The sequence below is a fragment of the Bufo bufo genome, chromosome 5 (assembly GCF_905171765.1).
Source record: "Bufo bufo chromosome 5, aBufBuf1.1, whole genome shotgun sequence".
Lineage (NCBI taxonomy): Eukaryota > Metazoa > Chordata > Amphibia > Anura > Bufonidae > Bufo > Bufo bufo.
Window position 1 is genome coordinate 106,180,524 of NC_053393.1, and position 23,873 is coordinate 106,204,396.

A 23,873-nucleotide genomic window follows, 5' to 3' on the forward strand; every position below is an offset into this window, starting at 1 on the left:
CCAATTTGTGAGTATCTGAGTCACTGTACACTGCGGGCTCGTGAGTACTGACGGGTAGGGGAGCCATACAGGAAGTATATTGTGCAGTACCTAATAGACATATTACACACATCATTCCTTTGATTAGCAGCGGTGGCGGTACCGCAGCGTTAGGTAAAACAAGTGTAAGCGCCTGTGTAGGATAATTAAGAAGTGTTTCACCTTTTAGTATTACATTTAAGCTACTTCAGCTTAAAGTGGTTGTCTCACTCCAAATGGCATTTATCATGTAGAGAAAGTTAATACAAGACACTTACTAATGTATTGGGATTATCCATATTTCCTCCTCCTGCTGGTCTCATTCATTTTTTCATTACATTATGCACTGCTCGTATCCATGGTTACGACCACCCTGCAATCCATCTGTGAAGGTCGTGCTTGCCCACTATAGGAAAAAGTGCCAGCCTACGCCCAGGGTCCTGGCTATCAGTATGGCCTGAGCTTTTTCCCATAGTGTGCAAGCGCGGTCACCGATGCTGGATTACAGGGTGGTCGTAACATGGAGATGAGCAGTGGATAACGTGATGGAAAAATGAATCCAGCCAGCAAAGGAGGCAATATGGATAATAACAATACATTAGTAAGTGCCTTGTATTAACTTTCTCTACATAATAAATGCCATTTGCTGAAGTGAGACATCCTCTTTAAGGTCAACTAAAAAAAGTGTTTTGACCTAATAGATGAGAATGCATTAAAAAGTCTTTTTCTAACGCAGAGGAAACAAATGTAGCCTGCACCCGCCAGCAATCCCATCATGACGGTAGCGCCGAGAATAGAAGGGGCTCGTTTTTTGGCCACGCGGAATGCAGTCGGCAATACAGCAGAGATTAAAATGTTATTAACATTTCCGAGAACTTGACTGAAAGTCTTCCTTTGCAAGATTCTTTCATAATATGCCTCCAAATTAGGACGTTTTCCATTCCCCCAGTTTCTTCTAGCAAATCCAAGGAACTTCAATCGGTGCAGAGTGACAGCTAACGATACGTCTGCCAGGCTGAAGAACTGTCCACACAGCCAGGACTGACTGCCCGACCCTTCTTCTGTGTACAAGAGAGGAAAGGAAAGAAATCTGGTCTTACAACACATACTGTTTTATTGCACTTAAAGGGGTGTTCTGAGACCCCCAAAAAGGCCAGGAATGTTATAAAATAATCAAATATGTCTTACTGACCTGTCTCCTTCTCCGCTGGTCTTCATTTCTGGTGCTGTAGGATGGCATTCCTGACTACCCGTGTGATCAGCGAGGCAAATAATTGGCTGCAGCAATCACAAGGGGTAGTCAGGGACATCATCACTGCAGAGCAAGGAGAACCGGAGCGGTGGCGCTGGAACACAGAGGATCGGATGGCGAGTAAGCCTTATTTAGATGTTTTCTGACACAGTATGTACCTCAGTTTTCAGGGGTCTCAGAAAATTACTTTGAAGTCACTGCAGCCCAACAACCACATTGACAATCACACAAATAGGATAATTTGCAACTCTGTGACTTTATCACATACCACGTACTTACCATGGGAACCTTAAAGGGAACCTGTCACCTGGATTTTGTGTATAGAGCTGAGGACATGGGTTACTAGATGGCCGCTAGCACATCCACAGTACCCAGTCCCCATAGCTCTGTGTGCTTTTATTGTGTGAAAAAAACAGATTTGATACATATGCAAATTAACATAAAAGAGTCATATCTTACTTGTGTGACCAGAGAAAGAGTTATATTTTCAAGCTCTGACACATCTCAGGTTAATTTGCATATGTATCAAATCGGGTTTTTTTACACAATAAAAGCACACAGAGCTATGGGGACTGGGTATTGCGGATGTGCTAGTGGCCATCTAGCAGCCCATGTCCTCAGCTCTATACACAAAATCCAGGTGACAGGTTCCCTTTAAGGTCCCTTTACATGGGACGATGTACAAGCAGATTGTCGGGAAGGACAGTTAGGTGGTTAAAGGGAACGTGTCATCAGAAAATGACCTATTGTTTAAATCATGTTTTTATGTTTAACATATTTTTTTTTAAATCAGATTGTTTTTATTGAGATTTTCAAAACATTTTATAAGACAAACGAAACAGTCCCCCCCCCATACCCCAACATCCTGGATCCAGGCAGATACCCTCCAAAAGTCTTTTCCAGAGAGCATTCAATATAGAAATGCATCAGTTATACAGTTTAGCTGGACATCCGGCACATACACCTCAGACACATATTGTATGTCCTTACTTCAAATATATCAGTACATTACATTACAGCATAATAGAACGTATATACCATTTCCTCATTCCAGTAGACTATACCCCATACCCTTTGGCAGCACACCTCCCGTACCTCCTCCCAGTAATCTATGACACCGCTGTCTCCTATGTGTGACCTCTAAAAATATGAGTGGATCCGGGACAATGTGGATTTCAGTATTTATTTTAAGCAACATTAGTCTACAATATTGTAGTATTGCCTCCACCTTCCCCAAATCCTCTCATACTTCTTACTGTTGTTTCTCTTCTGGTATACGAAGTTTTCCATTTGTAACAGTGTGTGGACCTTACGAACAAGCTCCCCCACCTCCGGAGGATCATGATCTATCCAATGGAACGCAATCACCTTTCTTGCTTGATACAATATGCGGGTTACCGCTAATTTCTGCTCCGCAGCTAGTTGTACTGACTCAGTGCAACCTAATACACATAATCTGGCATCTGCCTCCACTCTTATCTCAAACACTTTCCGTATTAGATCTATTATGCCTTCCCAATATCTCCTCAACCTAGGGCAGTTCCACATAAGGTGCATCAACGTGGCATTGGGTGCATCGCATCTAGGACACATGTCATCCGACCTGTACCCCATTCTCCTCAAAAGGACAGGTGTTCGATAAACTCTATGCAGCAACAGCAATTGTGACATTCTATGCGTTTCACTAACCGCAACATCTGTGAACCCATCCAATACTGCACGCCATTGCTCTTCTGTCAGGTCGTCAATATCCTCCCGCCACTTATCATACAACCGAAGAGGTTGCTTTTTAAACTTCATTTCCATAAGGCTACTATAGTGCAATGATATGACCCCTCTGGTGGAACCCCCGGAACTAGCTAAATCAATCATCGGATTTCTGGAGGCCGGCGCAACTCCCCCTGCTGCATCCTGAGCACGTATAGCGTGTCGCATCTGCAAGTATAAATAGAATTGGGAGTGTGGGAGCATAAATTCCTTTTGAAGTTGGGCATATTCTTTCAGAGTATTCCCCTCATATAGCTGGTGCATGTAAGTGAGTCCATACCTACCCCAAACCTGGACACCAGGCACTTTATGTAATTCTGCATACAGAAGGTTAGGCCAAATTGCGGTGAACCTAGTATAACCCTGTACCCCAGCTATTGACCTGCCTTTCCACCATACTTTATGAATCACCCGTAGTAGCGGGATGTCGCTTCCCATTTTATCCAATGATCCATCTTCCAGTGCCGTCATCAGATTCTTGCCTTTAAGATAGTGACCCACTATTCTTCCTGCTTTATCAATTCCTTCCTCCACTCCCCATCCCCGCAATTGTTGAAGTTGGGCAGCTAAATAGTAAATCCACGGATCCGGAGCCCCGAGTCCCCCATCCGTTTTTGATCTGCACAGCGTTGCTAGTTTAATACGTGGAACTCCTCTCTTCCAAATCAGGTCCCTGAATATAGCATTAACTGTGACAAAAAATCTGGCAGGCACCCATACAGGTGCATTATGTAGCAAATATAGGAGCTGTGGCATTAAAATCATTTTTATAAGATTAACTCTTCCTATTACTGAGAGTGGCAACTTAGTCCACGTCTGCACCTTCTGTCGAAATCGCTGTATTAACGGAGTCAGGTTTAATTTTTCATAGTCCGCTACATCAATGGTGACCTGAACACCCAGGTATTTAAAGGATTTGACTAGTTGCAAGCCCTCCGTAGAGCCTCCACCTCGCCCCTCCTCAGTCGAAAGCGTCATAAGTGCAGACTTGGACCAGTTAATGCACAGTCCCGATAACCTACTGAACCCATTTATGATGCTCATAGCTGCCGGAAGGGAGGAGTTCCAATCATCAAGGAATAGAAGCATATCATCAGCGTAGAGGGCCACCTTTTCAGTTATCCCCCCATATTTAAAACCTTGAACCTCCCGCGCCTCCCTCAATGCCGCTGCCAACGGCTCAATAGCTATTGCAAAAAGCAAGGGCGATAATGGACACCCCTGCCTTGTCCCTCTGTGTAACGAAAAGGAGTGAGAAAGAGCTCCATTAACCCTAATCCTAGCAGTGGGGATTTTATATAAAAGCTTGATCCATTGCATAAAGACAGATCCAAAGCCCATCCTCCCAAGTACAGCCCACAGGTAATCCCATTCCACACTATCAAATGCTTTGGCCGCGTCCAGAGACGCGACCGCCGCATTCAACCCGTGGAACCGGCCCGCCTGTATATTCAGGAAGAGGCGTCTAATATTAACAGCCGTTGACATGTTGGGCATGAATCCGGCCTGATCCGTATGTATTAGTGACGTGATCACAGTATTGAGCCTATTCGCTAATACTTTAGCCAATATCTTCACATCGACCTGCAATAATGAAATAGGCCGATATGATTCAGCTAACAGAGGATCTTTACCCTGCTTAGGGATAACGACTATGATTGCCTCATTCATGCTAAGAGGCAACCCATCCTGACGCTGTGCCTCCTTGAACACTTCCAACAACTGGAGGAGCAGAATAGGGGCAAATGTTTTAAATATTTCGGCAGGTAATCCATCACTCCCTGGGGCCTTGGTATTTGACATTTCACTCAGGGCCCTTTCCAGCTCTGTAATTGTAATGGGTCCGTCCAAGGCTGATACCTGATCTGCCCCTAACGTGGGGAGTTGTATCCCATCCAGGAATCCTACAATTTTTGGCACTCCTGCACTGGTCTTGGACTCATATAGGGATGAATAAAACGTATGCATAATTTCCACTACCCTATCCTAAGCAGTACAGACAGTCCCCTCATTATCGCAAAGAGCAGCGACATATGCAGAAGGCTGCTGTGCTTTAGAGAGCAGTGATAGCAATCTACCTGCTCTTTCCCCTTCTTCATAAAATGATTGTCTCTGAAAGAAACGTTTATTCTTTGCCCTGAGGAGAATCTTATCATTTAGTTTACGCTGTGTTTCTTGCCACTGCTCCCTGAGCAATTCCGTGGGCTGTCGAACGTATTGGGTCTCCGCATCCACCAACAGGCGCTCCAAATTCCTAATTGTTATTCGAGGCTCATTCAGTTTTTTATTGACCTCCGCAATTAGTATTCCCCGCAGAAATGCCTTCATGGCATCCCATACTATCAATGGAGAAGATCCCACAAGATTAATGGTAAAAAATTCTGTCAGCACTGTCCCAATATTTGATACTGTAGGTATCACTGACAACCAGAATGGGTTGAATTTCCACAGTGGTCTCCCACTGTTCAAGGGGGTACGGAAGTTAGCTGACACCAAAATGGGGGAGTGGTCAGAAATTTTCCTAGGTAAATATTCAATGTTGCAGATACGACACCCCATCGCCTCATTCCCCAGCGCTAGATCTATTCTCGACAGTGTCTGATAGGTACTAGAACAGCAAGAATACTGCCGTACAGAGGGATTACGCAGCCTCCAGAAATCCAATAGTGATGCCTCCTCCAGAAGTCTCCCAAATGGCGTAATTTGCCCCCCTGAATGAACATCAGAGGTCTGCAACCTGTCCCATTCCGTACAGATCACATTATTAAAGTCCCCCAAGATCAATGCAGGTACATCCGGATAGTCTGACATAAAGGCTATCAGCTTTTTAAGGGCAGTCGGGGAATATGGTGGCGGTATATAAATCCCACAAATAATACATTGAACATTAAAAAGTGTTCCATATAGGAAGACATAGCCCCCATTCGGATCAATCCTCTTATCTATACAGTTAAAACTTAGCTGTCTATGAATCAAAATACTTACCCCCCTTGCATATGAGGAGTAAGTAGAATGATAACATTGAGATGTCCAACTAGGGGACAATAAGTGGGATTGCTCCGGGAGGAGATGTGTCTCCTGTAGACAACAAATTACAGGATAATATGACTTTATCGTTTCCATTACTGCCTTTCTTTTGATAGCGTCTTTAACCCCTCTAATATTCCAGCTCAGGAAATTCACTGGACTAGCCATATTCAAACATGCAAACCCATATATGTACCGGATGCTGTAAAACATACTTCTTCAGTGTCGGTCTTCCCTGGATCATCATCATGGACCTAAGATCCCCTTTCCCTAACTCCCCCCTTCCCCCCCCATCCCCAAACATTCCCTCCCTCATTACCTAACCCTGGAAGTCTCACCTTCTAACAGACCCCACTAAAATACCTTAATATTAAGGCCCGTGGGTATTCCTAAAATCTGTCAGCAAAGCTGGCCTCCCAAACCCGTAACGTCTGGCGTAATCTCAAACTGTTGTATCACGCCAGGTACACTCACACCCTATCAAGTAACTGGAACGTATAAAACTGTGTACCTTCCTGCACTAACCTCAAGTATAGTTGAACATAATAGACTATGTTAGCATTGCTCACCATCCTAGTATCACGTATATATGCAGCTGGACCTCTTACTAAATCATATAAAAACATGTAAAACAAATATGAAAATTTAGCAAGATTCAAAACTTCGCTGTTACACAGAACATATTCACCCTACAGTGGGTGCATTGTCCCTTCTTCCAAATGGGCCTCTCAGTCGCCTTGATTCCCTTCCGCCCGGAGCTGCCGCTCATGTCGATCTAACCATCTGGATGCCTCTTTCGGGTCTTCAAAGAAGCTTGTGGTTCCAAGAGCCACTATTCTGAGCTTCGCCGGATATAGCATTGAGTACGATGTTCCAAGTACCCGCAGACATCGCTTTACATCCAGGAAACGGGCGAGCCTTTTCTGGACCTCCATAGAAAAATCAGGAAAGAACGAGACTCTGCGACCATCTATGGATAGATCAGGCATATCTCTGGCCTTGCGTAGAATGGAGACTCTATCCCTATAGTGCAGTACTTTCATCAGGACAGGTCTTGGTGGCGCTCCTGGTGGCAATGGCCTCGACGGAACTCTGTGCGCCCTTTCAATAGCGAATAAGGGAGACAATACGCCCTCTCCAAACTGATCTTTGAGCCATTTCTCAAAATACTCGGTGGGATTTGGGCCTTCCACTTTTTCAGGCACACCCACTAACCGCACATTATTACGCCTCAGGCGATTTTCCATGTCATCTAGTTTGGCAGAAATAATGTCAAGCCGGCGAGAATGTTCCGCTGTTGCTCTTTTTAGCGGCTGCACCTCATACTCCATGTCTCCCATGCGATCCTCCAGGGATGTAGTGCGGTCCGCCAGCTTTCTAATATCATGCCTGACAATAGAGATGTCCTCTTTAATAGCCCCCACCTGCATGGTCAGGGTAGTAAGTGCCTTGCCCCACTTAGAAATGGCCTGGAGGACGTCTTTTATAGTGGGCTCCTCTACATCTGAGTACATTGCATCAGAGTCCCCAGCGCCATCTGGGTCTTGAATGGCAGCGAATCTGTTAGGGTGCTGTTTCAGGCCCATCACTTCTTCAGGCCCTTCCCCTTCAGACTCCCGTCCCGCTCCAGTCAAGGAGGACTCACTGTGACCAGCGCCAGAGGTGCAACTCTCCCTGAGAAGCTCCGGTGTGTGTGCAAACTGGCTCAGCCTCTCTGCCACCTCTTGCTGCATATCCGTCACTCTGTCTTTGCGTCGCGGTGTTGCGCTCCCGGCGCCATCTTGTGAGGCCTTGCTGTTTCCTTTCCCGGTCCCCCGTCTGGACATGGTGGCCGCTGAAAAGTCGCTGAAAGGGTCGGATTCTGTTCCGGCAGTGTTGCCTATGCTGTGAGCGCTGAGATCCCGATATAATATCGATACACAGGTATGTTAGGCGGATAAAAGTTCGGGGTAGTGCAGGAGCTCCGGAGATCACGTCCGCTCACATGCCTGGCAGACCACGCCTCCATGTTTAACATATTTTTAAAGAATTGGTTGATGATGTTATTTTTTTATTTCCTATGTTATTATCTATATTTAAACAAAAACTGTAAAATCCTGCACTTTTCGTACTGGCCACAAAGCCTAATAATTGGCGCCACTTCTTGGTCTGTACAGATCACTTTACTGCAGTTATATATTATTCTAAACCTGCCTGTAATGGTATCACCTCTGTGTACAGATAAGACAGGATCCACCATTCTCAATAGGTGATTGTCACATCTTATCTCTTCTCTCCTTGTACAATGACCTTTGCACAGGTCACAGAACATGCCTAGAAAACTCAATGAGGTCCCCTCCTGACCATTGTGTCTGTGGCCCTTAATGCTGTGTCAATGCTGTTAGGAACAGCTCAAGCAAGATGGCCGCCCCCATAATCCTTCTCAGCAAATAGAATTAAAAAATCTGCAATCAGAATATAAAAACAGATAAGATAATAGGATATGTGTCACTATATGTTTTTTTTTTATTTTTTTTTTACAATTTTTATTGATTATTAATTATCACAAACACAACATTCGGGTGGATACCCCGACAAGCAATACAATGTATGTGCAGAGTATAGAGGGTGCGCAGACCCACTTCTCAGTAAGTGTATCATTAAGTAAACAAACAGTCAAACTCGGGAACTCACGTCATAGGTCTCAGGTCTAACTCTATGAGACATTAATAGTTGCCGAACCCACCTCACAAGCGGAGGCCTCATTCTCAGTGTGCAGTACATGAAAAAGACTTCCTTTTGTTGTGGCTCGCTACCTGGTAATCAGTAGATAATGCACCGATAATAATTAACTATTAGTTGTGTCTTGCATTTCCAACCTACCCAACCTGCCCTTCAATTGCTCCAACAGGTACCAACCCGTTAAAGTGAACGGTTGCATTATACTCCTTATTTCCGTGTCCGACATGTAACAAACAATAAAAGATTTCCATTTCTTAAAAAGGTTTTGTGCGTGCTTGTCTTTTTCATTCATTATGAAAATTCTTTCTAAGTGGAATACCTTTTTCAATTGGGACTCTATCATGGTCATGGTAGGAGGCGCTGGTTCCAACCAGTGTTGTAGAATGGTGCGCTTCACTACCATACATATGGAATGAAAAAGATGTGGAAGACATCTCTCCCCAGCCTCCTCCTCCTCACAGTGAAAGATACAGAGCAAGGGAGTCATACGAACTCTCATCCCCCAGATTTTGTGAATCATTTCTCCAACCAAGGTCCACAATTGCGCACTTTGAGGGCAAGTCCACAGGCCATGTAACAAATCTGTAAACCCCAGGTTACATTTAGGACAGTTAACTAAGCGGTCTGGCTTAAGCGGATGAGGGGGGATATTAAATCCGTAGATTGCCCTATGTATGATCCTCAACTGCGTGTCCCTCCACACTTCATTCACTATATGCTTTCTGATCCTCAGCCACCCTTTCTGTATTTTTGGGGCAATATTATCTACCCCCAACTGCTCTTCCCATTTATCAAAGCTGTTAACATTATAAGTTTGTGCATCTTCCTTACGGAATCCATAGTATATAGATGATACTGAACTTCTACCCCCTCCCCCTCCCAAATCAAGGAGTTTGTCTAAGACGTTCCTTTTGATCTCCTTGTGTACAAGCAGCAGATTAGAATGGAAAGCATCTTTTATTTGAGTAAATTTTATTATCTGAAAAGGGCGCAGTGAGAACTTATTAACAATCTCGTGGACAGACAACCATCTTGGCTCAGTGTCGTGCAGGAGATGCTTAACGTGTGTGATATCTTTGGACCTCCACTCAGCAAACAGCCTATTAGTCTGGCCCTGCTTAAATTCAGGGTTTCCCCACAAGGGAAGGTGTTTGGATATGCGGTAAGACAGCCAATACTTCCGTCTTAATATTCTCCAAGACGCTATGGTGTCCTTTATAAGAATAGAGCTTTTAATTACTGTTGGAATACATGTCAATCTTGCATGTAATAATGCTGCAAGGGACCAAGGAGCACAGAATTCGCTTTCCAATAGGAAATCGGAGTAATAGTTGGTTTTGTTCACCCAATCCGCTATGTGTCTAGCCATGCATGCAAGATTATAACGTCTGACATCAGGAGAGGCTATGCCGCATAACTGTTAGTTTGTGGTAGCCAATCCTTGGTGGTTTACCCTTCCATAAAAAATCAGTAAAAGCACTCCTCAGCCTATTCACGTCGGCGTGCTTTAAAAGCAAGGGTATTGTTTGCATTGGGTACAATAATTTGGACATCGACATCATTTTAAGTATATGATTGCGCCCCATCAGTGAAAGCGGGAGAGTACGCCAACTTTGTAATTCAGCTATAATTTTAGAGATCAAGGGTCCATAGTTAAGTCTATACACCGACTCCATTGTTCTTCCTATTTTAATGCCCAGATACGTGATGTAAGAGCTAGCAATAGGTATGTTTTCCACAGTCCTTAGTGAACTTCTAATAGCTGGGGCGCGTAAAAATAGAATCTCACTTTTGGAGTAATTAACCCTAAGTACCGAACACTCTCCAAAAGTTTGCAGAACTTGAGTAACCCTGGCCAAATCTGAAACAGGGTTCGCCATAAATAAAACTACATCATCCGCAAACAATGCTAGTCGGAGCTGACGGGAACCCACCTCCAGGCCCTCAAATACATCAGATGAGTCTAGATATTGTGCAAGCGGTTCTATAGCCAAGTCGAATAAGAGGGGGGACAAGGGACATCCCTGCCTCGTTCCCCTTTGCAGAGAGAAACGTGGTGATAAAAAGCCCGGTGTGCTTACCCGTGCATGGGGATTCGAGTATATCCTAGTAAGGACCGAGCGGAAAAGACCCGAAAAGCCCATTTTATCCAATACACGATTAAGCCAGTCCCAGCTAATGCTGTCAAAGGCTTTCTCCGTATCTAGGGTAACCATAGCTGGATTCTTTCCTCTATACTTCACGGAGTTAGCCACCGACAGTGCCAAGAACGCCTTCCTTATGTTGGTTACAGCCGACCTTCCTTTGACGAAACCCGTTTGTCTCGGTGATATCAAGGAAGGAAGTATGTCCGCCAACCTATTAGCAAGGAGCTTTGACAGAATTTTCAAGTCCTGGTTAATCAAGGAAATAGGCCTATAAGAGGAGGGGTCTTCCGGGTCCTTTCCTTTTTTGTGTATGAGCGTGATTAACGCAGTATTCATGTGCTCTGGAATAACATGACCATTAACTATGTCTAGGAAGGCCGTAGTCAATATAGGAGAAAGTTGTTCGTTCAGAGCTTTATAAAAGTCCGCCGTGTACCCGTCTGGACCCGGGGCTTTCCCAGAAGGAAAAGTTTTGATGGTGGCTTGTATTTCTACAGCAGTTATAGGGGCGTTAAGAATCGAGAGCTGATCCTCTGTGAGGGCTGGAAGAGACCGGCTACTTAAAAAGAGGCTATTCTCTCCCTCAACATTTTTGCTGTCCTGATAAAACTGTGCAAAATAAGTTCCTAGAAGATCTGTTATTTGCTTTGGTCTGTGCTCCCTGGTCCCGTCACCCTTCCGTAAACAATGTATGTGGGTCCTAGGCTGCCTGCCCTTGGCCAGAGAGGCCAACAGTCTCCCTGATTTGTGCCCAAACTTGTGCAGTTCAGACTCTAATTTTGTTCTTCTAATGCTTTCCAATTTATCTGCCCATATGTCGAAGTCCCTTCGGGCCAAGACCCATTTTTCTCTGTTTGACGGAGTCTGAGCCCGAAGGAAATCACCATACGCCCTGCGCACCACTTCACTCGCTGCCTGATATCGTTGTTTGGCCATTTTTTTCAATGAGGAAACATGAGATATTAGTCTGCCTCTCAACACAGTTTTCCCGGTTTCCCAAAACAGTAATGGGGAGTGAACATGAGCCTGGTTATCAGTGCTATACTCTATCCACCATCCCCGTAATAAGGCCAGAAAATTCTCATCCTTTACTAGAAAATTAGGGAATCTCCAAATGTTCACTATATGGTTTTAACTGGCAGATAAAATGTATAAAAGTTTTGGTGACACATTCAATTTAAGAAGATTCAGTACCCTGCCTAAGCTGCATCCAAGGCATCACACTCAGCCAGCCAGAATCCTGCTCTGTACTGACGAGGGGCAAGCACTACAAAAACAGCTGTCTATGGATATTTGGCTTGGCTATTTTCCTTTGTGATGTCCCAAGGCTTGTTAAAAAGTTGTATCTTGACTCTTAGGGCGAAAATTCCACAAGGTGGCGATAGTGAGATGGTTCTCTTTCCTCCTTTGCATTCCATGGAGTATAAAAGAGAAAGCTATTCCTGACTTCCCACCTCTTTAGCAGCCTCAACCATTGAGGGACAGATTTCATGCTCTCCTTAATAATACCTTTGCCTGGACTACCCATTTTAACAGCAAAATGTCAGTGTTAGGCCTCATGCACAAGAACATTGTTTGGGTCCGTATCCGAGCAGCACACTGTGTTGCTCCGTTCCGTGGCCCAACAAAAAAAAATAGAACATGTCCTTTTTTTGTCCGTTTTGCGGACAAGAATAGGCATTTCTATTATGGGCAGCCCGTTCCATTCCGCAAAAATGTGGAACGCACACGGGCGGCATGTGCGTTTTGTGGTCCACAAAACACGTCGCAGTCGTGTGCATGAAGCCTTAATAAATCTAATTTTTAGTGCGTATTGTTACCTGGCGTTTCTTCACTTCGTCTTTGCAATTCAGTTTCGACCTGGTCCAGAACTTTTTCTAGCTCATCCAGTATTTTCTTCAAGTACTTTATGTTGTCATGCTCCATCAGTTTCGTCTGTAGATACAGAGACATACTGGAAATCCACGAGTCCAATAAACGCCCAGGCTACTATATTACAGCAATACTGTAGATATTTAGGTTACTTTCACATTAGCGGCAGCCTTCTCCGGCAGGTTGTTCCGGTGGGTGAACAGCCTGCCGGATCTGTGATGCCGCTAGTGCACCGTGCCGCCGGAAGTCCTCTCCAGCCCCATTGACTATAATGGGGGCGGGCCGAAGGTCCAGCCGCAGCACGGCAAACATGCCGAGAGGCGGCCGGAATAAAACTAGGACATGTCATAAATCTTAAAGGGGTGGTTCCATCTCGCTGGAGTTACAGAAGAAACGTATTGTATTCTCTGCAAAGGGAGAGTTACGCAGACAGTGGCGCGCCGGCCCACTAGAGTCGGTGATTAGTCCCATCCCGCCATGGAAATAGTGAGATGGGACAGCCCCTTTAATCTTTAAACACTCTTAATATTACTTACCAGCCCAAACTCCCTCCATTCCTGTGATACCACCTCTCTCCTCAATGCTGCTACAGCCATGATGTAATATTTTGGCTGCAGCGATCACATACCATAAAAGACCACTGCAGCCAATCACCGGCCTCAGCGGCTTACAGCAGGAGACAGCTAGTCAGCGGTCCTGTGAGGTACACAGGCACATCACTGCTGCAGTCAGAACAAGAACACCCAGAGCAGCATCACAGGAACAGAGAGCGTTCAGGACAGTAAGCATCATCTACTTATTATTATTATTGTAAAACTGCCCGTGCACTTTGTAAAAGAAAAAATATATAGCTCTATGTTGTGCAATTCCTCTATTATTCCTACTTGAGACTAAGTTCATATGGCAACTGACTAGCAGATTACTAGCTAAAAACAGGTAGTTTTTGGTGGCGGTGGAGTTCTAATTTGATGGCGGATTTAGAGGTGTGTTCCAAACATTTTAGAAGAGCATTTGGAAGAGGATTTAGAAGAGGTTTTGCCTGATGGTACCCTGATGTTTATGAATGAAGTGCAGAGGTCTACTATAAAGGTCCGTCTGATTGTTACCAGTTGGGGGTGTCCCTGCACAGTCTGACTCCGGCAGCATTGATTGGTAACACTCAGTTGAACCCTCATTACAGACTGCTGGCAATTTGTTCATAAACCTCTAGTAGGAATAATAAAGGAATGGCACAACAAAAAAGTCATAAGAAAAGACGCTCCAGAATTGTTATTACACGGGGAATGTAAGTAGTTACTACAACAGACATGTCAGGAGAGGGGACAGGTCAACTTTAAACCAGGCACACCTTGTAGGGCTAGCTTTCAATAAGGGACTTATTGGTTCATTCTGGGGAAAAAGTACTTTTAATCTATAGGCAGATGAGCAGTTACTGGGGGTCTTATCTGTGGTCTGCTTGGGTGTCATTCACATTGGCGGTCTGAATGGGGGTCTTATTCACATTGGGGCTCTGAGCTGAGGTCTGATTGGGGGTCTTTTTCACATTGGGGCTCTGAGCTGAGGTCTGATGAAAAAAAATATATATTTTTTTTCTTATTTTCCTCCTCTAAAACCTAGGCGCATTTTATAGGAAGAAAAATACAGTAGATATATATTCGTCAGCATTATGGACACTTACTTTCAGGCGTTTTTGTTTTGCAATGTAGGCATCTTCAAGGTCAGGGTTTTCTTGAGCAAGCTTCTTGAGTTCAGATTCAGTACTGCCAATCTGACCTAAAGGGTTAACGTCAAAGTGAAGTTATCATTCATAGGATCTGGTTGTGATTAAAGAAAGATACTTCAGCTTTGTCTCTGAGAAGCTATATTTTGGTCTGTCCCAATCTTCTTGACTTAGGCCTCATGCACATGACCGTATGTACAGTATTTTGCGGCCCTCAAAATGCGGCTCTACAATATACGGATCATGTCCGTGTGTTGCATCTGTTCTTTTTTTTTACGTCACTGGGCCCATGGTCCGCATTTTGTGGCCTAGAAATAGACGAGTTCTATATTGTGCGGAACGGACACAGATCATCCGTTTCCTGTCCGTATGTCCAGTTCGCAAAAGATAGAACATGTCCTATTTTTGGCTGCAAAATGCAGAACATGGACCGGTTGGAGTAAAAACAGCTGCAACATGGACATCACCTGTATTTTGCAGATCCACGTTTTGTGGACCACAAAATCCATACAGTCGTGTGCATAAGGTCTATCGTCGTGTACTTATGTCTCAGACCAGGCAACGCTATGGAAAAAGTCCCAGAGTTCAGCCCCCCAGCGACCGTAACGTGATCCTAGCGCTATACCATCACTTTATAAAACTGTGGGGGTGGTAGTGACCTTCTGGCACTGTATATACTGCACATACTGCGAATTCTAGACGTTGCATATGCCGGTATCATGGAATCCACTGTCAGCTCTGGGTGCAGGATACAGCCATGAGTATAGGCATCCATCGGCAGGGAGTCCAGCAGCTCCCGGTAGTGCTGTACTCTGATGTAGTAGACGCTTCCTTCACTTGGTACCAGTCTTGGTGTTTTCTCTGCGAATGTATTCACAAAAAGGACCAGGATTATATATAAAATCTGTAATTACATCCAAGTGACCAAAAAAAAAAAAAAAACACAAGTAAAAGGAACCATTTTAGCAAGACAGATCCATAAGGCTGCGTTCACATCTCGGTTAGAGATGATCCGGCCGCCTGATCCGGTATAAATGTCGGCTGTTGACCGAGAAAAAACGCTGCATGCAGAGGTATTTGTCCGGCCAAAACCCAGATCCCATTATAGTCAATAAAGATCCGGCGGTGAGCGGCTGAATCCGCAATGCCGGGTCTGTTGAACGCCGGCAGGCTGTCCTCTGCCGGAAACGTTCACCGGAGATGTGAATGTAGCCTTAAGGTGGATTTACACTGCCCGATAATTGGGCAGATTATTAGGAATGAACTGCGTTCCCGACAATGTGCTGCAGATCACCTGATGAATGAGCGAAACGCTCGCTTACTGGGTGATCCTGGCGTTCGTGCAGGCACCTAAATTATTGTCTGTTTAGATAGCACGACCTGCTGTATGGGGGTGAGCAATCGCAATAGCGATCCTCATACTGTGAAGGGTCTCCTTTAGGCTCAGTTCAGACCTGAGCGTTTTACAGCGCGTTCCTACGCGCTGTAAAACGCTCAACAAGGAGAAACCAATGCTTCCCTATGGGAATGGTTCTCACCTGGGCGTTTTACAGCGCGTACGATCGCGCTGTAAAACGCCCGACGCTCAAACAAGTACAGGAGCGTTTTTTTGGGCGCTTGTCGCACGTTCCCGTACATAGACTTTCGGGAACGCGCGACACTGTGTGTACACTTGTCTCTGTATGCGCGATTGTAAACGCCCGTACAATCGCGCATACAGAGCGCTCCTTTCAGAACGCTCAGGTCTGAACTGAGCCTAACTGAACAAGCAGCCAGCTGTCGGGAAGGAACGCTATGTTTCCGACAATCAGCTGTCCATCGGAGCATCTAAACCCGCCTCTAGGTGCCAGGTAGATTATCAGACCCCAGAACATAGAAAAGTAACTTTACTTCAAAAGGTAGTGAATAGGGATGAGCGAACGTGTGTTTTCAAGTTTGGCGTACAAGGTTGGAGTTATCAAAGTTATGGTCCGTGGTAGCGAAATCCATAATGGAATTCTTGGATAACCCGAACCTTGTACGGCGAACTTAAAAACAGAAGTTCGCTCAACACTAGTAGTGAACCTTCAAGAAGAAAACAAACATGGTAAAATAAGGGCACACTCCTCCATTGTTGTTGTATTACATTCACATTGGGCAGATTTGTTGCAGAAATTTCTAAAAATGAGTTCCATTCATGTGAATGAGCCGGTTTCTGGTATAGGCTTTCTTCCGTTATTCTACGTAGCTGCTCTCCATGACAGACCACACAACCCCTTCAAGTTTCATCATAAAAAAAAATCCCACTAAAGTCAGGATTTTTCATTTTCTTTGATGGGTCCACAAAAGCCTCATTGACACATCAGTGTTTGGTCAGTGATTTCCATCAGTCATTGTGAGCCAAAACCAGGATTGGAGCCTTCACAGAGATAGGCCTCGTTCACACGACCGTATGGCTTTTTCAGTGTTTTGCGGTCCGTTTTTCATGGATCCATTGTTCCGTTTTTGCTTCCGTTGTGTTTCTACTTCTGTTCCGTTTTTCCGTATGACATATACAGTAATTACATAAAAAAATTGGGCTGGGCATAAAATTTGCAATAGATGGTTCTGCAAAAATGGAACGGATACGGAAGACATACGGATGCATTTTCGGAGGTGTTCCGTTTTTTTTTGCCGACCCATTGACTTGAATGGAGCCACGGAACGTGATTTGCGGGCAATAATAGGGCATGTTCTATCTTTCAACGGAACAGAAAAACGTAAATACGGAAAGCATATCGAGTACATTCCGTTTTTTTTTTTGCGGAACCATTGAAATGAATGGTTCTATATACGGAACGCAAAAAGCGGCCTGTAAACGGCAAAAAAAAAAACGGTCATGTGAAATAGGCCATAAGGTGTAAGGGAAAGATCTGCACCTGTTCTGTGTGTAGAGCCGCACCTGGTTTTGGCTCGAAATCACTGATGAAAAATAAATCACTGACCAAACACTGATGTGTGAATAAGGCCTCATGCACACGACCGTTGTTGTGTTCCGTTCCGCAAAATGGGGTTCCGTTGTTCCGTTTCCGTTTATGTTTCCGTGTGTCTTCCCTTATTTTTGGAGGATCACCAGACATGAAGGAAAGTAAAAAAAAGTCTAAGTCAAGTTTGCCATGCAAATGATAGGAAAAAAAACGGACGCGGACGACAATCGTGTGTGCCTCCACGTTTTTTCACGGCCCCATTGACTTGAATGGGTCCGCAAACCGTTTTCCGTGAAAAAAATAGGACAGGTTATATTTTTTTGACGGACTGGAACCACGGATCACGGACGCGGATGACAAACGGTGCATTAGCCGAGTTTTCAACTGACCCATTGAAAGTCAATGGGTCCGCAGCAAATCACGAAAAACGGAACGGACACGGAATAAAACAACGCTCGTGTGCATGAGGCCTAAGGCTACATGCACACGGCCGTTGTTTTGGTCCACATCCGAGCTGCAGTTTTGGTGGCTCGGATGCAGACCCATTCACTTCAATGGGGCCGCAAAAGATGTGAACAGCACTCCGTGTGCTGTCCGCATCCGTTGCTCCGTTCTGTGGTCTGCAAAAAAATTATAACCTGTCCAATTCTTGTCCGTTTTGCGGACAAGAATAGGCAGTTATATTAATGGCTGTCCGTTCCGTTCTGCAAATTGCGGAACGCACAAGGACGCCATCCGTGTTTTGCGGATCCGCAATTGGCGGACCGCAAAACACACAACGGTCGTGTGCGTGTAGCCTAAGGCAAAAGGGTATGCCCCCTGATCTTCCGCAGAAGGGACACACCCCCTGAGCTGCCAGTCTGAAGAGAATCTAGCAGAGCAATGAATGAGGAGGTCGCTGAATCCATGTGAGGTGCAGGGTTGGGTCTAGGGATTGTCATGATGTATTATATGTAGGAATGAGCGAACTTCTGTTTTCAAGTTCGGCGTACAAGGTTCGAGTTATCTAAGAATTCTGTTATGGATTCAGCTACCACGGACCATAAGGTATGGTCCGTGGGAGCGCAATTCATAACGGAGTTCTTAGATAACTCGAACCTTGTATGCCGAACTTGAAAACAGAAGTTCGCTCATCCGTAATTATATGATGTCTGATTTTCACTTTTCCATGAATCGTGGGAGAACCCCTTTAATGAATCAGTTCAGAAGGCCATCTACTCGTTCCTCTAAGAAGGTCTGTATACAGTCCGCATGACCATACTTACCGTCAGTAAATGTCTGTTCCAGATAATCGATAATCTGTGTAGCTTCACAGATGATATTTTCTCCATGAACCAGAACTGGAACTTCTCCGGAGGGATTGAGCCGCATAAACCAGGGCTCGTTGTGCTCGCTGAGTGGAAGGCTGACATCGTGCTCTTCACACTTCAAAGACTTTTCTGCTATGACGAGCCTCACCTGATAATGTGAACAGACAGGTAGAGGACATTGAGCTACAGCAGCGCACAGGTCTATGGATCCTGCCCCAAGCTGTGTGTGTGAATGAGCCCCAAGTGTCTTATTACTGCATTACCAGGCAACGCAGAATGGATAGAAAATGTCAGGCGCCTCCAAGAACTAAAAATCAACATGCGAAAAAACTAAATAAACATACCCTCTTTTTTCATATAGGTGCGGTACTTACCGTATAGCTACCTGCTTTGAAAATCAGCACCAACTTCTTCCCAGTAGTCCAAAATATCTACCAAGCCAAACTGTGTTTATAAGGGGAATTTTGGGGAAAATACACTGCTCAAAAAAATAAAGGGAACACAAAAATAACACATCCTAGATCTGAATTAATTAAATATTCTTCTGAATTACTTTGTTCTTTACATAGTTGAATGTGCTGACAACAAAATCACACAAAAATAAAAAAATGGAAATCAAATTTTTTAACCCATAGAGGTCTGGATTTGGAGTCACACTCAAAATCAAAGTGGAAAAACACACTACAGGCTGATCCAACTTTGATGTAATGTCCTTAAAACAAGTCAAAATGAGGCTCAGTAGTGTGTGGCCTCCACGTGCCTGTATGACCTCCCTACAACGCCTGTGCATGCTCCTGATGAGGTGGCGGACGGTCTCCTGAGGGATCTCCTCCCAGACCTGGACTAAAGCATCTGCCAACTCCTGGACAGTCTGTGGTGCAACGTGACGTTGGTGGATAGAGCGGGACATGATGTCCCAGATGTGCTCAATTGGATTCAGGTCTGGGGAACGGGCGGGCCAGTCCATAGCATCAATGCCTTCGTCTTGCAGGAACTGCTGACACACTCCAGCCACATGAGGTCTAGCATTGTCTTGCATTAGGAGGAACCCAGGGCCAACCGCACCAGCATATGGTCTCACAAGGGGTCTGAGGATCTCATCTCGGTACCTAATGGCAGTCAGGCTACCTCTGGCGAGCACATGGAGGGCTGTGCGGCCCTCCAAAGAAATGCCACCCCACACCATTACTGACCCAATGCCAAACCGGTCATGCTGGAGGATGTTGCAGGCAGCAGAACGTTCTCCACGGCGTCTCCAGACTCTGTCACGTCTGTCACATGTGCTCAGTGTGAACCTGCTTTCATCTGTGAAGAGCACAGGGCGCCAGTGGCGAATTTGCAAATCTTGGTGTTCTCTGGCAAATGCCAAACGTCCTGCACGGTGATGGGCTGTAAGCACAACCCCCACCTGTGGACGTCGGGCCCTCATATCACCCTCATGGAGTCTGTTTCTGACCGTTTGAGCAGACACATGCACATTTGTGGCCTGCTGGAGGTCATTTTGCAGGGCTCTGGCAGTGCTCCTCCTGTTCTCCTTGCACAAAGGCGGAGGTAGCAGTCCTGCTGCTGGGTTGTTGCCCTCCTATGGCCTCCTTCACGTCTCCTGATGTACTGGCCTATTCCTAGTAGCGCCTCCATGCTCTGGACACTACGCTGACAGACACAGCAAACCTTCTTGCCACAGCTCGCATTGATGTGCCATCCTGGATAAGCTGCACTACCTGAGCCCCTTGTGTGGGTTGTAGACTCCGTCTCATGCTACCACTAGAGTGAAAGCACCGCCAGCATTCAAAAGTGACCAAAACATCAGCCAAGAAGCATAGGAACTGAGAAGTGGTCTGTGGTCACCACCTGCAGAACCACTCCTTTATTGGGGGTGTCTTGCTAATTGCCTATAATTTCCACCTGTTGTCTATCCCATTTGCACAACAGCATGTGAAATTGATTGTCACTCAGTGTTGCTTCCTAAGTGGACAGTTTGATTTCACAGAAGTGTGATTGACTTGGAGTTACATTGTGTTGTTTAAGTGTTCCCTTTATTTTTTTGAGCAGTGTATTTTTTACTACGGCTCCATTAACATCATATTGATCATTTTATATGGTAAGGTATCCAGACATATGCTGGGACATCCCCATACTAAGGGCTCATGCACACAGACATTGACCGGCATTGGGGACGGCAAATGCACGGGCACTATCCGTTGCGGATTCTGCAGATGGATCCAGACCCATTCAACTTGTGGGGTGGAGGCACGGAAAGAAACCCCACGAAAGCACTCCGTAGTGCCTCTGTGGGGTTCCATGCCTTCGTTCCACACCGTAGCTTCTGGATCTGGGTACACATGGCCGGTGCCCACATATTGCGGACCCGCTGTTTGCGAGCCACAATACGGGCACGGCCGGGCAACAGCTGTGTGAATGAGCCCTTACCATGGAGGCAGATCACATTACTGTTCTAAACTTTCTGCTTGCCACCATAAAATGGCATTTTCCTGCAGCCGCCACTAGGGGGAGCTCAGTGCACAGGGATTTTTACAGCTTCCATTCAGTTCAATGGTAACTCTAAGTTTCTATGTCCTGAAATCCATCACAGACAGACAGTTATATAATTATTGAGTGAGGGAAGCAGAGGGTTTAGGGCTGCATGGGGGAGATTTATCAATAGATTTATGCTAGGTGCCTAAACGCCAGTATCAACTGTGCTACATATTTTTAAAGCGCCTGTTCCACTTTCTCCGACATAGAAGTTGGTTAAAATGGGTGAATAAGTGACTTCTTTAACTAAAGGGCTTCTCCAGGATTTTAACCCCTTCAGGACCCTGAAGCCCCTCAGGGCATTGCGCCCGCACTGAATATAGACCCATTCATTTCAATTAGTCTGTGTACATGAGCGTTGGTTTTCACGCATCACTTCTGCATGTTCTATATTCTGCATTTTTCACGCAGCCCTGGCCCCATAGAAGTGAATGGGGCTGCGTGAAAATCGCATTGCATCCGCAAGCAAGTGCGGGTGCGATGTGTTTTTCACTGATGGTTGCTAAGAGATGTTGTTTGTAAACCTTCAGTTTTTTATCACGCGCGTGAAAAACACATCAATGCACATTGCACCCGCTCGAAAAAAAAACTGAATGCAATCGCAGAGAAAACTTAATGAACTTGCTTGTAAAATCGCACATTTTTAACTGAATCCATCCGGACCTAATCCGTCACGCTCGTGTTAAAGAGGTCGGAGATTTTCTTTTTTTGCATTTTCGTTTTTCACTCCCCGCCTTCCCATAGTCCTAACTTTTTTATTTTTCCATTATCATAGCCTTATGAGGGCTCATTTTTTGCGGGACAAGTTGTACTTTCTTTCTTTTTCATCAAGTCGTTTTTATTCAAATTTTGCATATAATACTTAAAGGGCTTCTGTCACCCCCAAAACACTTTATTTTTTTTTGGGCTTGTTAAAATCCTTATTTAACTACTATTCCCTATATAGGGATCTTACCTTTGTCTGTGGCTTCTTTTCCTTAAAAAACGATCTTTTAAAATATGCAAATCACTTCACTACCAGCAAGTAGGGCGTCTACTTGCTGGTAGCCGCCGCAAGAAACCGCCCCCTCCCCCTGTTGATTGACAGGGCCAGCGAGCGCTCTCCTCCTCCGGCTGGCCCTGTCATCATTTCAAATCCCGCGCCTGTCTGCATTCGGCGCAGGCGCTCTGAGATAAGGAGGCTCGCCTCCTCAGCACTCCCTCAGTGCGCCTGCGCCGATGACGTCACCGAAAGAGATTTTAACAAGCCCAAAAAAAAAAAAAAAATTGTTTTGGGGGTGACAGAAGCCCTTTAAGTACAACGCAAGTACAGCAGTATTGACATAGCCATCCAAGAATGTCAAAAGTAATCCAGTGCAGTATAATGTAGGCATATAATAAGACATGAACACAAATACAGTCAATATAACATACCACAATACCCCTCCCCTCCCCCCACCCGAACCACACCAGACCATTTACGATCCACCCCTTCCATTCCGCTCCATCAGCCAGTACTTAAACCCAAGATAGAATGCCCAAAGCAGCGAATATTATACATCTTGTGTGTCTTAGCCATATCGGCCAATAAAAGGCGACCAGATGGTATACCCGGCGTTTTCATCCATGGTCCCCATATAGAAGCAAATTTCTTTGCAGTACCCCTTTGGGTATATACCCCTCTTTCTAATTCAATCATTGCATTCATGCAAGCTTTAAATTCTGGTTTAGAAGGCACGTCAGTGCTCATCCAGTACTTGGCTATTCGTTTTCTGGCATTATACAGTAACCTCCTCATAGTCATCCTGCAAGAGACCCAGTACACAGACGATGGGGTCAGCTAGAAGCCTAATCTTGTATATTGCATGAATAACATCTAGAACATCCTTCCAGAAAGGCCCCAGCGCCGTGCATTCCAGAAACATGTGTAAAATGTCAGCATCTGGAACAGCACATTTCGGGCACTGAGATGTGAAGGAACATGGGCGTGCGATATACCCTATGCACTAAATACAATTGTGACAATCTCTGCGGTTCACATAGAGATAAAGATGGGCCTCTCTCCAACATCTCTGACCATTGGGAGTCAGACAAAGGTCCCAGATCCGCGCTCCACTGATCTCGTACCTTCAATGGGAAAAAGTCTTGATAAAATGAAAGCAGGATCTTATAAAATACTGATATCGTTCCTCTAGTATCTCCGCCTTTTCGAAGCTGATCAGCTATCAATGATACCTTTATAGCAAGATCTTTCACTTTTCCTTGCGTCACTAAGGCGTGGCGCAGTTGTAAATTTTGATAGAAGTTAGAGTTAGCTAGGCTGAATTCTGCTTTCAGTTGATCACAGCTCTTAAAAATTGGTGTACAGTTGGGACAACCAAAATATCCCCCTGCACTTCCAAATCCCAAATCCTGTTAACTTCTGCACCTCCGGTAGGTCACCATGGTCCCACAGAGGGGTAATCGTGGTACACCCTAATGCTCCAGTTATGTCTTTCACTTTCTGCCACACTTTATGAAATAGTCTAATGCTAGGGATAGTATCTGGCGGACGCGTGTCCGAGCTGAGTTCCGAGATAT

At 45.1% G+C, this 23,873-nt stretch overlaps 1 protein-coding gene across 1 annotated transcript in view; it reads right to left on the minus strand.

Moving 5' to 3' along the window:
* Positions 1-247: 247 nt before the first annotated feature.
* GDAP1 (ganglioside induced differentiation associated protein 1) overlaps positions 248-23,873 on the minus strand; it is a 65,488-nt gene continuing 41,862 nt past the window's right edge. Inside the window, exons 2-6 of the mRNA XM_040432292.1 lie at positions 18,735-18,927; positions 15,212-15,385; positions 14,483-14,577; positions 12,753-12,867; positions 248-1,079 (exon numbers count right to left, since the gene is read on the minus strand). Coding sequence (XP_040288226.1) covers positions 694-1,079; positions 12,753-12,867; positions 14,483-14,577; positions 15,212-15,385; positions 18,735-18,927 — 963 coding nt within the window. The 3' untranslated portion in view covers positions 248-693. The remainder of the gene's footprint in view (positions 1,080-12,752; positions 12,868-14,482; positions 14,578-15,211; positions 15,386-18,734; positions 18,928-23,873) is intronic.